We start from the raw sequence: 15,339 nt of genomic DNA, 5'->3' as shown, positions 1-15,339 counted from the left end.
TGATATCAGCTCGAAAACCTGCTCCGCGCCACCTCCTGGATATACAGGCGCGCGGTATGCATGCACACGTATACACGTGCACACGTGTGTGTGTGTGTGTGTGTGTGTGTGTGTGTGTGTGTGTGTGTGTGTGTGTGTGTGTGTGTGTCGCGATCCTTGGCTTAATCGCCGGCAGAAAGTTGCAAGTAACTTACGTGCTAGTACTTTGGTAAAACAGTTTCCGCATCCTCTCGATCAACGTCGCCCTCTGTATACGCCTCCTTCGCTTATAGCTATACGCGTCGCTCGACGCGACACATTAAGAGCTAATTAATTCGATCTAATTTAAGGACTATCTTTGGACGTTTGGCTCTGTCGCGCAGGGCCGCCACTCGACTTTTGTTGTTTCGTTTCTGTGCATCTCGCGATGCGAACAACGAACCTTCGGCCCATTCTTACCTCCTCGAAGAAACGAAGCGTCGCGCTTGTCGCGCGTTTCCAGGTCGCTGTCAGGTCTCGTCCGATCTCGAGCTCGATTACGCGCGAAAATGACGTGCCCTCGCAATTCGAGGTAAGACAGAAAGACACTGCGTAGTCCATTAGAGCGCTAATTAAGCCTTAGCACAAGCTTTGGTATAAATGAAAAAAATTACGTCGTTATACCGTGCCGTAATCTTAGAAGTCGAAGGAACATTGCTATCTTCAAAGAATTCGCGGTTGTACTGTGAGAGATCCACATCACGGGTTTATTTTGTGGAGGATCTTGTAAAAGAAATATTTATCCGGTAAGAATTAAAACTCTCGGCATTCTTTTTTCCTCATAATTCACTCTATCTTGATCTCCACCATGCCATCTTTCATCTCCATGATCTCTTATTATCACGAGCTAATGTTGATTCTGCGCGAATTAAAGTTTCCTTCTTCACACTCTATCTTGATTATCCCCCATCCTTCTGATGTCTTACACAAGAGAAATGTAGATAACTTTATATATAGAACAGAATTGCCTTTCTTCTCTATTTATCCTTCTCTACTATCTCTTTACCAACTCCCGCTTTCCCTTCGTATATTTTTCACTTTTTGATGACGTTTCCGTCTGCAGCTTTCGCTTATGCATATTTATGTTCTAGCTTCATCACTCCTTTTCAGAAACGTGCAATAAACCGAGAAACGCAAACAGGCGGATTTAGCGGTCTAATGTTGTACACAGATAGTTTCTCTGAGAGAGAGATTCTCGATCACGAGCGATCCGCGATCGAACGCCTTCGCCCCGAGGATATACGTTCGTTGAGCTGCCGACCTGCCAGGAGCGCTTCGGGATTTCGTGATCGATCTCGCGCCTATAAGGAGCGACCCCTTCCCGATGATCCATCGAACGGCGAATGCACTTCTCCCCTAGCGCAAATGCGGGAACGCACGCGGAAGTGCATCTCCGCTCCTCCCGGCGGCCCCGTGCCTCCCCTCCCCCACCCCCCAGCTACGTGTAATGCTCGCAGTCCCCACACTCGGAGAGCGTGGGTGTGGACGGACACTAGGTGGGATTCGGGTCCTCGTACGCCTTCTCGTAGTCCCGCCGCCGTATCACCGCGAAGTGGGTCATCTGGAAGGAGTTGGTCTTCTTGCAGCCGCGCTCCAACGTGCCCGTCATACTGTAGCCCATGTTGAAGTCGCTCGACGAGACGTTCGACGTCAGGTACAGCTGTAACAGGGCGGCAAGCAGATCGATACGATATCACTACGTTGCTCTCGCGCGCACATGCGAAACTCGAGAAGAGTTTCCCCGCAGTTCTTTTTTTTTCTATTACATTCCCGGCTATTACATTAATAATGGTAATTTTTATAAATAACAATAATATGAATGGTACACGTGTGCAAAAACTATATTAAATTAATTGCAGTATTAAATGAATGGTAATACGATAAGTATTTTTTAATTATTCACAAGTATTTTTTAATCAAGAAGTATTTTTTAGAGGCACTTTTTAAATGTTTGTTCAAGTATTTCTCTAACGCAACGAACGTACTGCAGTTACTTCATTTTTACATACAAAAAGGCGCGGCTAAAACCATTCGTCCAAATCCCTTGGTCAGACTGTTTGTAATTAAAAGTTAACCAGTTGAGAAAAAAAATTGCCGTAAAGCGTATCTGTGTTAATTAAAATATGTCCCAGTGCTCTTTTAGTAATTTACATTTAAAAACGCAGCTCTCGTACTTGCGCTATTACCGGAGATGATATTTCGGACGCAGTCCGACGAACTTTAACGGCAGATCGTTAGAAGCGCAGGCAAGCTCACGTTTGTCTGCCGATTCAGAGCATGGCGCGCTTGGCTGTGTGCCTGTATCCTTTATGCAGGCCGGCTCTCCATCAAAATTGCATGCGCGACAGTTATGGCTGACTGTTGGCCGCGCGGACACGTGTTATTTTCCGGTAGAAGCAGCCGCGCACTACACGTTCTGGTACGTTTCACGACACGCATAAGGAGCCGCGGTGCAGTAAGCGCGGCTTTCCGCGTTTTCAGCGTCGTCGTCATAAAACCCCCGCGGCAAGCGCTGCGCGACTCCCCCGTCGTTTGCCCGCAATGGCATCTACTTTAGGCATTTGGGGAATACGTGCGTGGCACGCTGTCCGGGTCTTTCCCTCCGCGGGAGGAAAAAGTCTGCTCTCGACGCGAATCCTCTCTCTCCGTGGCAGCTCGATAAACGTCGCGAAAACGTGTGCCCGAGGCGTGCCATCAACGTACGTACACACGCGAGACGCGTCGACGCCTTTTGTCGGCCCGACAGTTATTCCCCTCCGAGACTCGCGAGTCGTTTCGCGGATTTCCGTATCTGGCTCCTCCCGAAAAAGACGGAAATTAAAAGGTAAGTATGTATGATGAAAACAACGCGCCACATTTTCGAGAAGCGTATATGAAAATACGTCAGTGTAACGGCTGACGGTGAGCAGATGTGGCGTGTATATTCTCGATAAAGAGATTAACGAGCGTTACACCGTAGAATCGTATTTTTCTGCGTAGGTCCGGTATCCACCGGCGTGATTATCTGACGCTAAGCGATCGCGACGTAATAATACCCAGTGATAAATTCGATTTCGCGTGTTTGACGAATATGAAATTTATCACCGAGAAATACCACTGCGTCACGCTCTCGCATGTTTCCTCGGCTGTTTCGCGTTTCCCGGGCGAACCGCCGAGGTTGTGTGTGTGTGTGTGTTTTTTTTTTCCACAAGCTCCAAGCGATCTTGTTAATTCATACGTGACCACGTCACACCGGGACAGACATCCGCGGACCGGATTCTTCAATTCGTTTAATTCGTTTACAAAAAACGCGCGCGACCTGTTCCCGTAATTGTGGAAACGGGAACAACGAACGCGTGGACCGCGCGGCGCGCGTTACAACGCGCGGCGGTAGCGAGTTTTCCGCATAGCCGTATATATTTATTTAATTTATTTAATTATCGTCTCGCTGCGCGTCTCCCCTTGGCTCTCTCGAGATAGAGACGTCTAAAAATTGCATGCGCGCATTTATTGTGGTACTTTTTTATGCGGAGAGACGAAGCGCGGGGATACGTTGATCGCGTCGCGGCGCCGCGCGCAGTGAATGCGCGTTGCATGAGCGGAAATATCACATAGGAGACAAAATTTCTCGTAATCCGACAATCTGCAGATTAGCGGGCGGACTGCGAGCTTCCGATATAACGTCTGGTGCATCGTTTAGAAGGATTGTGCGAGCCGCGCCCGACGTTCTTTCGGCGAAATAAAAACTAATTAGTGTAATATAATAATGAAGAATAATTTAAATTTATGAATGAATTTTATTATTTAAAGATTAAATGTTATCTTTATAATATGAATTACATATTTCTCGTTCAAATATACGTAAATAAACATAAATATATAAAAGGATATTTTAAAGAATCAAAAAAGAAGATATCAAATTTATATTAAAAATTAAAAGGATTCTTATTAAAATAAAAGTTTATCTATATTTATCTATTTATTTTTATTATACTTATATGGATATATATTATTATTTCGTGATTTTTAAATAATTTTGAGTCAAGACAAAATAGCGATACAGTAAAATACAACGTAATGCAGATTTCAAAAAGGTTAAATGTTATTCCTCTACTAGACACGACAACCGACGAGTTTGTTAACAACTAACACGTGAGCTAGTTGAAAGCGTATTATCGAATTTACGAATTGCAATAGGAAACTCTGGCAATTTGTTACGCATTTCATTAATAGTAATTATTACAGGATGCAGTAGCTGTAAAATTTTACAAATTACAAGGTGGCATATTTTATATTGATAAATTATTGACAGCTAAAAGCGAGAATCAAAACTTAAATTTTGCATTAAAGAATATACATATTTAATAAAGGATCACGCACTAATCATGTGGAAAAGTGGCCACTGTTAAAATAGGAATAACATGTGCGAAAGTATACTTTATGAGGTACTGATCAAAAGTCTCATGGCATCAACCTTCTAAAACCACGGCTAGTTTTTACACTGTCAGCTCATAAAGACTGCTTGAAATCACTTTATTTTAGAAAATCATAAAAGTGCGCTTATAATAAAGTGATTTCAAGCAGTCTTTATAAGCTGACAGTGTAAAAACTAGCGGTTTTAGAAGGTTGATGTCATTGAAACTTTTGATGAGTATCTTATAAAGTATACTTTCGCACATGTTATTCCTATTTTAACGGTGGCCACTTTTCCACATGATTAGTGCTGGTCCTTTAGTTATGTAAATCCACACCTTGAAATCGGGATCGGTAGTCATCCTCTTGAACGAGCCGACAATATAAAGCGTGCCCGTACCCGTGTCCACCATCTTCGCCTGAGTACTATACCTGAAACACAATCACAATTTTCCGAATTGCGACCTTATGACCAATAAACATGTTTTATACGAGGCAATCGAATTTTAAGTCGGTAGAAAGATCCGTGGATAGAAAGAATTTATACGGGAATCTGGGACACGTCCTATACATACTGTCGTGAAGAAAGAATGCGCCAAAGAAGAAATAGCGCAATCGATTTTGATATACCGAGTATAAGCAGAGGGCTATCAATTCGTCGTCGTTTTAGCTCGTCCGCTTTTCGTTCAAGCATCTTTGACGTAATCCTTGCGAAGGAGCTCGACCTTCGAGCACACCCTCGATATTCTTACCCTCTGTCCCAAGTTGTACTGTGCAGGGGTGCCGAGGTATTGTGTATGCTTATAAAAGGCATTCGTAAGGGGACGATACTATCGATTGTTATGCTTCGTAAAAACTCGCGACAACTATGTATAATTTATGTCACGACGGCAATAGACAAACTATTTCCCGCTTTCAGCATTTTTTAATCATTCTAATGTTTAATATCTAATCTTTACTCTGTTAAAAAAGTTATATTTTTTGCGTAGTTTATTGATTTTATAATCTACTGTATGTTAGTATAAAATTATTACTGGGTGGTAAAAATTTTTGATATGTTTGAACTTTGGATAACTGATTGAAACTTACTGATTTGGGACTTTTGAGGGCCATCTCGAATATGCATTGTTAAGTTAATTGATGATCGTCGTTAACTACATGCGGTGTCTTTAAGCCGCACTGTGGTCTTCATCGGAGTGACGAACGGAGGGGAAATCATGGAGCGAGAACGATTGAGAAGACGAGGGATAATTTCACTTGACTGATGACGAAAGACGTGACCCTTTAATATAATGGCGAAAAGAGAAAGAATACATTAAAGTATATATTTCAAATTTTTGTACAACTAATTATTACAAAAATTTTATTATAAGAAAAATAAGACGAAAAATCATAGACTTTTTATGTTACCTAATAATATTGAAGTAAATATATGTACATACTATATTACAAACAATACAAACTTATATTTTTGGAAAATGTATTATTTTTCAAACTTTTTCTAGAAGTAACGTTTTATAAGTTCAACTTAATATATGAATAATTTCACATAGAAGATACGTTTTTTCTCTTATTTTTTCAAAAATTAAAAAAAAAGATGTACATTTTCACGTTAAAAAATACCTCGTCTCTCTCTCTCTCTTCCGTTTCTTTTAAATTACATAATAATATATATGTATACATAAACTCTACAAATAAAACTAATAAATATCGAGTTAAAAAATTCTAAAGGCTTTCGAGGAGAAGAGGAAACTCTTTTTTCTGCATAAAGAAAGTAAATGGGAGATAGAAGAGGGAGAGGTGCAGGCAGTAGAGTTCACCAACACCCGTACGGTCGACTCGAGGGGCTTATTCCGGCGGAGATACCTCTCGAGGACCGGCGACGATCATTAAAAGTTTAAACGGCCTCCATTGAAGCGAACGGCGTCGGATCCGACACTCGGCTTGAAGTCCGCCGCGCCGGTTGCTTTGATTTCCCCGATTTCCCTCGAGGAGAAAGGGTATGCAAGGGAAAATCCGAACCATCGAAGAAAGGCACGTAGACGTCACTTTCTAAGCGTTTACGCAACAATGCCGGCACAGTAGATGGTGACTCCGTGTGCGAATGACGTAAACACGCGAGAACGTTTTTCGGCCCTCGATCTCTTGGCTTTGACGTTATCGACGATCTCGCACGGAAGTACTTTTAATATATGCGTAACTGCCGACAGTGAACACGATCGAATACTTATAATAAATGTCTATCAGTTGAAAGGAAAGGAATGAATTGCAAGAATACGAGATCGAATGTTATCTGTTCATAGCTGCGGTCAGTTGTGTGAAGTTTGCCCCCCCCCCTTCTCACACTACTAAAAATTTAAAAACGACCACTCGATTGATGGTAGTATTTACCGAACATTAGTATTTATAGTATTAGCAAACATTAGTAAAACGACCACCAAACGAAATGCTTACAGTTATGATTATTTATACGCAGTCTGGAAAGTCATATTTTGCGAAAGGAGGGGCTAACTTCACGCGCGTATGTCTTTTTCATATTATTATTTACAACTTTGACTTAAACTATCAAATACTATCAAACGACTACCAATCGAGTGTTAATGGTCGTTTTTGAATTTTCAATAATGGGGGAAGGGGGGCAAATTTACACAGCTGCCGCGGTCGCGTGTATCGACAAACTGACGCGAAATATCACAAATATCTATGATAAATGTATATTGTGTCTATCAGTTGAGAGAAGAAGTAAACTTATACATTGTGTTAAGATTATAATAAGAACGCTTTTTGAGGGATAAGCACTAATTACCTTGAAGGAAAAATAAACTTTGGGTGAAATCAAATGCCAATTAGTAAAATTGCGAACTTCAATTAGCGATAATTACGTTGATAATTAATATAGCGTTAATAGTTATAGTATCGATACCCTCGAGATATTGTTTACTTTCTAGAGCATGTATTGGCTCATTATCGATAAATTGACGAGCTCATCGCGACATATTTGTCGAGTATCCCCAATCGGTTTGGATTTGGTTGCAGTCGATTGCACCGCGTGAGAGGTCGAAATCCCCGATGAAGATAAATGGGCGAGATTTCCTCGACCAACGTGGAGCCGATCGAACTGTCGTCGCGTTTCAACCCGTCGTAAAAGCTTTTGTTGACCGAGCAGCCGGGGATCGCTATGAAATAGTAATTTTTGGGGATCAATTGGACTTCGATGTAACTATCTCGATGTTTCCAACGTGAGATTGGTAAAGTTTTGTTGACCGAGCAGCGATCGAAGATTAGGAATGGAGTAACGAATCTCCTCGGGATTCAAGTCGGCTTAGGTATAGATCCCTTAGCGCTCTAACCACGAGAATTTTTGTTGACCAAGCAACGACTGAAAATCCGAGTAACGATCTTCGATATCTCAGGTGGTTTCTATCTTGATATTTCAATCTTGAAAATCTTTGTTGAATCAAGAAACTATTCGGAATCGGAATGGAGTGCCCCTTTTTTTGAGAATCGAGCGGAGATAAGAGTAAACTCTGAGCAGTCGATCAAAGTACATGGTCACATAGTAGTATCGCTTGTATTCGGTATCCTTGTCGGAGAATAACACGAACCGTACACGTGTCCACGGATAGGGGCGTGGGAATTGATTTGTACTGCCAAGAGCCGTTATACCACGTGTTTACTAAGACGCCTGTCTCTCGTTGCTCGCGCGGTTACTGGTACGGAAGACAGGAATACAGGCACTCTCCGTGGCGGAGCCGAGGGATATTTAGGCAAGTTCCGGTCGTCTTGGCAAACTCCGTTCGATCCTGCGGCGACGTCTATGCCCGGTGCGTCGCGCTAAAGATACCTCCGAAGTCAATTTTGACCATATATTAATCGGTATATAGCTTGTATACAGCAAAGCCTTTAATACGAGTTCTCTTAATATTTCATCTTTGAAACAAATGATCGAAACAGATTAGCTGTATAATCTTTTTTTAATATTAATAGAGATCTACTTATTTCTTCGAGTGTTTCCCAAGAAATATTTTGTTATACAGACATCTTTTTATTTGAAATAGTAAATTGTATATGAGAGAAACTGTTTATAAAATTGCAAAGTTAAAATAAACATTACTTTAAAGCTTTTTATTGCTAGAATCTGCCACGGAAACAAGATATTTAAATATCTTCTTTCAGTATATTATTAGTCATTAAAATAAACGTCGCGCGTATTTTTGCAAGCGATTTTTCCTATGAAGATGAGAACAATTTCTTCGCGAATTCGAGGTGCAACATTCGATCCTTGCGCGGGCGTCGTAAAACGTCGCGATTTTATCACACGGTCCAAAAAGCCTGCTTGCCGACTCGTCTCCACCTCTACGAGATTTATCATGGCTCTCAGCATTCGGAGGAAGACAATGAGAGCGTCTTTTCTTCTGCGCGCGCGCGCGCGATCGAACGAATCGCTATAAATCGCGAGACCCCTTATCGGCTCCAACCGCCGACCGGCGACCTTAACGGCGCCGAAATCTATGGACGCCGGAAAGTTAGACGGGCCCCAGTTTCCCAAAGTGATACGACCGCACCGAGAGGAGAAAGAGGAGGAGAGGTCTCGCCCTACTCCGGTTATACGGTATTCTGTCTCCGTTCGCGTTATCCACCTCTATCCACTTTACGGTGTGTTCCCATGAGCTCGTTATCTCAAAACGTAACGCGACGCGCATCTTGAACCGTCAAGATTCGAGATGCGTTGTAAACATGAGTATCACGCGATAATTACTACATAAATGAACCGGATAAAAAACGACAGCTTGAAACGGCGTTACGAAACGTTATTGAATGAAACACGAGATGCTGTATGTACGTCGACGTTGCCTCTCGGCTATTGAAATCGCATTTGCAGATGCAACTGTAATTTGATAATAACTTTCTCACCTTCTTGTTCCAGCGACTTCCACGACTTTACACCGGCTCCGACTCCACCAGAACGGCGTCAGGGTCCAGTAGGAACTACTCGCGCTTCTCGCCCAGCCCTCCTCGGGGAACAAAAGGACCTGTGACAAACGGTGAGCCGTCTTTTGAATATCTCATCGTCTTTCACTCAGAAATATGTTATACGCGTTAACGTCGGAAATGCTGCACTGAGAAAAAAGTCTGCTTAAGCGAACAAAATTAGCAATCTCACTTTCATCTAAGAGATATCAAATTTATCGAGCAAACTAGTAATTGACGCAATTTCGTCAATGCACTGTAGCGTAATTATAATGTCTTTATACAAAATGTGTTAATTACGTAACTTGCTTCGTTGATTTTATTCTCGGTTGAACGTATTTTGTTCAATCAAGCAGCTCTCTCTCTCTCTTCTCAGTGCAGGATAATAGAACGTGGAACGTCGATAGTAAGCTCGCTCGAGGAGCTATAGCGCCCTCAAATAAAGTAGACGGGATTGGGAAAAAGGCTTCGTCGGGACTTCTTCGCGGCATCTTCGACGAGTTCGAGGCTTCCCGAGGAAGATTTGTTGGAGTTCTTCCGCGGAAGAGGGAGGACGCCCTCCCCTCGTGAGAGAGAGAAAAAAAACTCGACCTTCTTCCATCCCACGCATCCCACCCCGGTGATCCGGTTTCCGCTCTTCGGCTCTCCCGAACCTCGGCTATGTGACCGAAATATTGAAACCGCGCACCGCGCCCGAGCGAGCGCGCGCCGTACCTTTCTTATCGCACGCACGCGACAAAGAGAGAGACATCGCCGTGTCTTTCTCTTCCTTTTACGGATCCCTCGCACGCGATGCAAGCATCCGTCATCCCGAGGATTTTCTATACTGCCAACATGGATAAATCGCTCTTTAATCGGTACACATATCTCACGAGAAACACGTGAGGTTGTTGTTCTTCTTTTGACAGTTTGGCAGAAACAGGTCGGTTGCGTGAAACTTAGCTGGCCTAGATTTACATCGATTTGACTGTCGATTTCTATTGTTAAGAATGTCGTAAAAATCATGAAACTTAAATTTTTTTTCAATATCTATAACTATTATGCATACGCTTATTCTTATAATAATATCTAATATCTTCAATATTTTTAATATAATTATAGCTCCATAAAAAATTCCTAAAATAATTAATGTTAACCCAGAAGCTACGTGAAATTCCCCTATTTCGCTATAAATCCACCTGAATCACGTACCGAGGCAAATATTTCGCTTTATCAACATAAACCCATTTCGCTTCTTCATTACTATTAACCTGGCATCTGCAAAGCTCTCTTGGCAACAGTTTTGCTGGCACCCCAGATATTCCGCGATAACCGTGCATTTCCGTCGAAATTACGATACGTCGTAAATTGCCATCTGTCAGCAAGAATGCGCTTTCTTCTTCCCTCGAGCTATGAGAGTGAGGGCGGCGAGACGCGAGAAGAGGAACACACGGACGAAGTCGAAAGGACGAAGGGTTAGAAGAACTGCTCTCGACGATCGGATCCTTCCCTTTCCTCTCTCTTTTTCGGGTTACCGCGAGATAGCTCGTTGCCAAAATTTCTTGATTCGCCGTTCCGGAACAGCGGAACGGTCGGGGGGGACAATCTCTGAGAGAGAGAGAGAGAGAGAGAGAGAGAGAGAGAGAGAGAGAGAGAGAGAGAGGCGGGGAAGGGGGAGGAAAGCGCGATTTTATCGGATCTCGTGGAATTGCATTCCAGCCACGTAAACGGGAATATCGAGATTCAGATGAACCTCCACCTCGTCTCTCCGTCCTTTCGTTCCGATACGAGTCCGAGGGTGGTGCAACAAATTCATGATTAACGTCCGTTTCCTGTTTTCTCTTTTTTATTTTCATCGTTTCCAATAGTAGCCAAATCGACGCGCGCTAATCTAACAATCAAAACTTAGATTTTGATCGCCGAATGCGCTAATCTGTAATAGCCGCGATATTACGCAATCCTGAATGTTTGATTCTTTAAATATTAATTTTGATTGCATTACCAAAAATTTTAACATTTTTTATGTCGTTGATTTGATTTAAACAAATAACACACACGTAATGCATTATATAACGAATAAGTTAAAACGTTGAGTTTTTTATTTTTTCTCCTGCAGCTGTGTACACAACTCGATTTCTAGATTGATGAAACCGCGTGTTTTCTACGTATAATTGCCAACTCAAAAACATGTATTTCTACTTCTAACTGAGTTGGAATGAATGACGGTAACGTGTACGCAAATATGTTCTCTACTGTGAACTTTAATATATTAAAAATTCAAAGTTCTATATTACTGAGTTAGCTTCGTTTCTCGAAGTTTTCTGCGCTGTTTTTTTTTTCCAACCTTTGCACAGCATCGCCCGTGTATAACGGTATCACACGGCCGAAACCGAGCACATCTCTGCAACGCGGAAAATCTATATCCCGCGGCCATAAAGTATGTATAAAGCTGGAAATACAATTCGCGTATAGACTGGCGCAATTATTCGCTTGCTCGCCGATCAAACTCGCATGATTACGTTCGCAGTGTCGGTTCCACAGTTCCCTCCTGCTCTTTCTCTCGACTTGATACCGCAGCAACCAATCGAACGTGCTTCACGGCCGAGTTTACTGGTCTTTAATAATGTTTCGCGAATCATCGAATCGCATTAGTCGGAAGTAGCGAGATCCGCTTTCGCATCCATTCGGTGAAATCCATGTTATTTAGTATATTTTATGCTGCGGTATATTATAACGCGTGACGTGCAGTGATTATCTTTGGTCCGTTACGTTGCAGTCTTTCATTTACCATGCGGACTGTTATAGGTACATATAAAATTCTGTTTTATATGTGATTAACTAACTCCGTTTGGTAGTAATTATTTATTTTAACTACAGTTCTTCCTCGTTCTCTGTTTATGTTATTATTGAAATGCAGATAAAGATAGTCCGCGCATTAAATATGACTCGAAATTGGCTTAACTCATTTTTCAAAGTAAACGGCTTATTCATCTTTCAAAAGAAACTTTTTAATATAGTTAAATAGTAATTGAAACTTGAATTGAAAGCTTCAGACACAACAAAAAAGGAAACGTGTAAGATCAACGCTTACAGAATTTCAAATTCCTTTCGAGTCATATGTATCGAGGTATCAGACGGAAACTGATTGAAGCTGGCTTCAATTTTGACCGAGAATGTCTCGAATCGGCAATTACTTGTATATTGCGTCGAGGGGAATACTGAATGACGCGCCAATATTCCGCCTTTTTGCTGCTTTTAATAAGCAAGGATCACGCACGAATCTTGCAATTTCCGCTTTCGATTCGAGCTCAAGCGCGGGGTGGATCGTAAGGACGAAGTCCGGGCAAAGTAAAATAAAAGCAAACGACCGTGCACGCGCGCGCGCGAAGTGGAGCAAAAAGAAGCAACCGCGGCTGCTAAGGGTTGCCGAGTAAAGGCGGAATACAAACAGCTGAAGGGACGAAGGACGGAATTTCTCGGCCAAAGTTTCCGCGCTCTTTCCTCCCGTCTATTTTTCTTTCCGACTCCTTCTTTTCCGTCTCGCTTCCGTAATTTTCGCCCGTATATTTTGCAATTCCGGGGCGACGCATATCTGACCTTAGAAAGACTGTTTATTGTTTGTTAAGACATTAAGACATTTTTTCTTCTGGAACATGTAAATAAGTCCACAGACTGTTGGACAAAATTCAGGGAGATCGATAAGAGACTTTACTGTAACAACGGAAGTACTGTAATAACGTATTTTTCAAGCGAGTATTTTTCAAGCCATTAATTCGAGAATTTTTGAAATAGTGACATTTTGTGTATGCCATTAGATGTCGCGATTGCGGGAACATGTAAACCACAATAGCAGTCCTCCTTTCTCCTCTGCAGAAGAACAATCATACAAATTGAACCAATTCTCGCGGATCGGAAACGATCAGAAAACGGGCGCGGGCTTGTTGTGTAATGGCTGCCCTTTCCTGTCGAACATGCAAATTTATTGGCGTTCAAACACCGAAACGCCCGGAGGCGGACAATTTGTGCATTAACGATCCCAATTGCCCGTCGTATAGTTATGGGTCCCCCCTTTTTTTTGCGGAATAGAAACCTTTCCCTGTTTACGTCGCTTTTGAAGTTCAATTATTGCGTGACAATTATCTTTAACGTATGAAATAATGAAAGGAATAACGTATCAACAAGAATGGAATTGATTATCAGTCGCGAAATTCAGAGGTAAAAAACAAACAAACCTCTGCCATGTTTCATTTGTCCATTCATATCCAGATCCTAGATATTAAAATTCTTTCGCGTCGTCGCAATTCTCCTGCAATTAATGCTACCGCAATTTAAGTTGGAGGCCAAATTTAGTTCCACGAATTTAATTTTCTCCCTAAGATTAATTTCGAGTCGAGTCATCGAAAAAGTGGGTTGGCCCGCTGTTGCATTCCGCGAAATTGCTCCGCTGACTCTCGCACGGAGTTTCGCGTTGTTATCGTCGCGTTTACGTGCCCGCGATAGCGAGGAGCGGGAACAATCGGAGTCGTCGACAAACGCGCCCGATATTATGCGCACAAGGATCACACTGCGACTCGCGTTTATATCGGTCTGAATGCCGTTGATTGAATAAGTGGATCTCACGCGCGGCTGGCGTCGTCGCCACGACTTCCTTCTTGTTTCTCTCTCTCTCTCTCTCTCTCTCTCGCTCTGTTTCTCTCTCTGCAGCTTGCGCGCGAGTTCTCTCCTCGCGGTAATTTACCATCCCTCAAATCACAGGGAAGCAACCGGGAATTTTGCAACGGTTCCTTCCTTAGTCACGCCCGTCATCTATTTTCCTGCCCCACTTCCGCGTGTCACGAAAGCATGCTTAATTATCGTCGGAAACGACATTAACGTTCGCTATAATTTCGCGCGATCGATTTTCCGCGCGTTTTATACACGAGCGGCACAGAAGAAGTTCACCAGAGTTATGTACTGCGCGGACAATTGGAGAAATATTTGACGTAATTAGGTCGCGTTTGGAGTCCTATTTCCGAGCAAACGTGTCTCATTAACGACGAAATTGAACAGATGCGGAAAGAGAGTTAATTTGACAATGTAATGAAGTTGTAATGAGCTACAATAGTTTTTTTTTCAATGCAAAGTTTCATTGAGGGAAGAAATCTTTTAATTTACGTTGAGCAATACATTAAAGCATCATAATGTCTTAACAGAGTGGAAAAAGAAAACGGAGAAAAAATAAATAATGTTAAAATATTGCACACTGCATCAAATATGGCACGATCGAATCTGAAATATCGCTCGGAATAAATAATGCATGAACAGTGAATTAATCGTGTTTGAGGGTGATCTTAAATCAATAACGATTTCAAATTAAAATTTTGTTTTTTTGACTTGTCCATCCTGAAAATTTATTCCATTTTACTTTCCTACTATATACCCTTTTTGTTTTGAATTCTTTTTACATACCATATTAATTTATTAAAATATTCATTGTGTTATATTTCGTTATTATTGGTTGCCGTATTTCCTCCGGGCAGTGTGTATTCGCGAAATAACCAACCGAGCTCGGACAACAAACGCTAAACAGTCCTGTTATTGATACTAGATGTTGCCGGCCTGATATCCATTTATTGGTACCAGATATTGTCGACCTAATATCAATTTGTGCTAGGGTTGTCAAGTGTCAAAGGTATCGCGCGAATGCAGCCACGGCAGCTTTATCGTGCACGGCTCACTGCCGTCGTATCGTGCTCACCTTAATTTCGGAAAATCCGGTTCGGACGCACAAGCGGCGGCGCGACCGCTGAAGCGTGGTCGCAGTTTCGCAAGCGAGGCCGAGGGATATCGCCATCGGTGAACGATAGTCCGCGTTTCGCCATTCGTGCGACCGTGTTGGCCGCACACGTTGCGCATAGGGGATGCCGGTTTACCCGATAATCCGGTAGTCCGGTCCATTGCCCCGCCATAATCCCGGTACCACCACCCCCCCCCCTCCCA

The 15,339-nt window shown here is 42.4% G+C and overlaps 1 protein-coding gene across 1 annotated transcript in view; it reads right to left on the bottom strand.

The window, feature by feature from the left end:
* Positions 1–1,510: 1,510 nt before the first annotated feature.
* Positions 1,511–15,339, bottom strand: part of LOC105461443 — a 36,676-nt gene continuing 22,847 nt past the window's right edge. Inside the window, exons 3-5 of the mRNA XM_011707941.1 lie at positions 9,325–9,443; positions 4,749–4,842; positions 1,511–1,678 (exon numbers count right to left, since the gene is read on the bottom strand). Of these exons, the coding sequence (XP_011706243.1) occupies positions 1,511–1,678; positions 4,749–4,842; positions 9,325–9,443 (381 nt within the window). The remainder of the gene's footprint in view (positions 1,679–4,748; positions 4,843–9,324; positions 9,444–15,339) is intronic.

This window comes from Wasmannia auropunctata, unplaced genomic scaffold (genome assembly GCF_000956235.1).
Source record: "Wasmannia auropunctata unplaced genomic scaffold, wasmannia.A_1.0 LD288237.1, whole genome shotgun sequence".
Taxonomy (NCBI): domain Eukaryota; kingdom Metazoa; phylum Arthropoda; class Insecta; order Hymenoptera; family Formicidae; genus Wasmannia; species Wasmannia auropunctata.
Note: the sequence above shows the minus strand (reverse complement) of the source record. Positions and strands in the feature narration are given on the sequence as shown.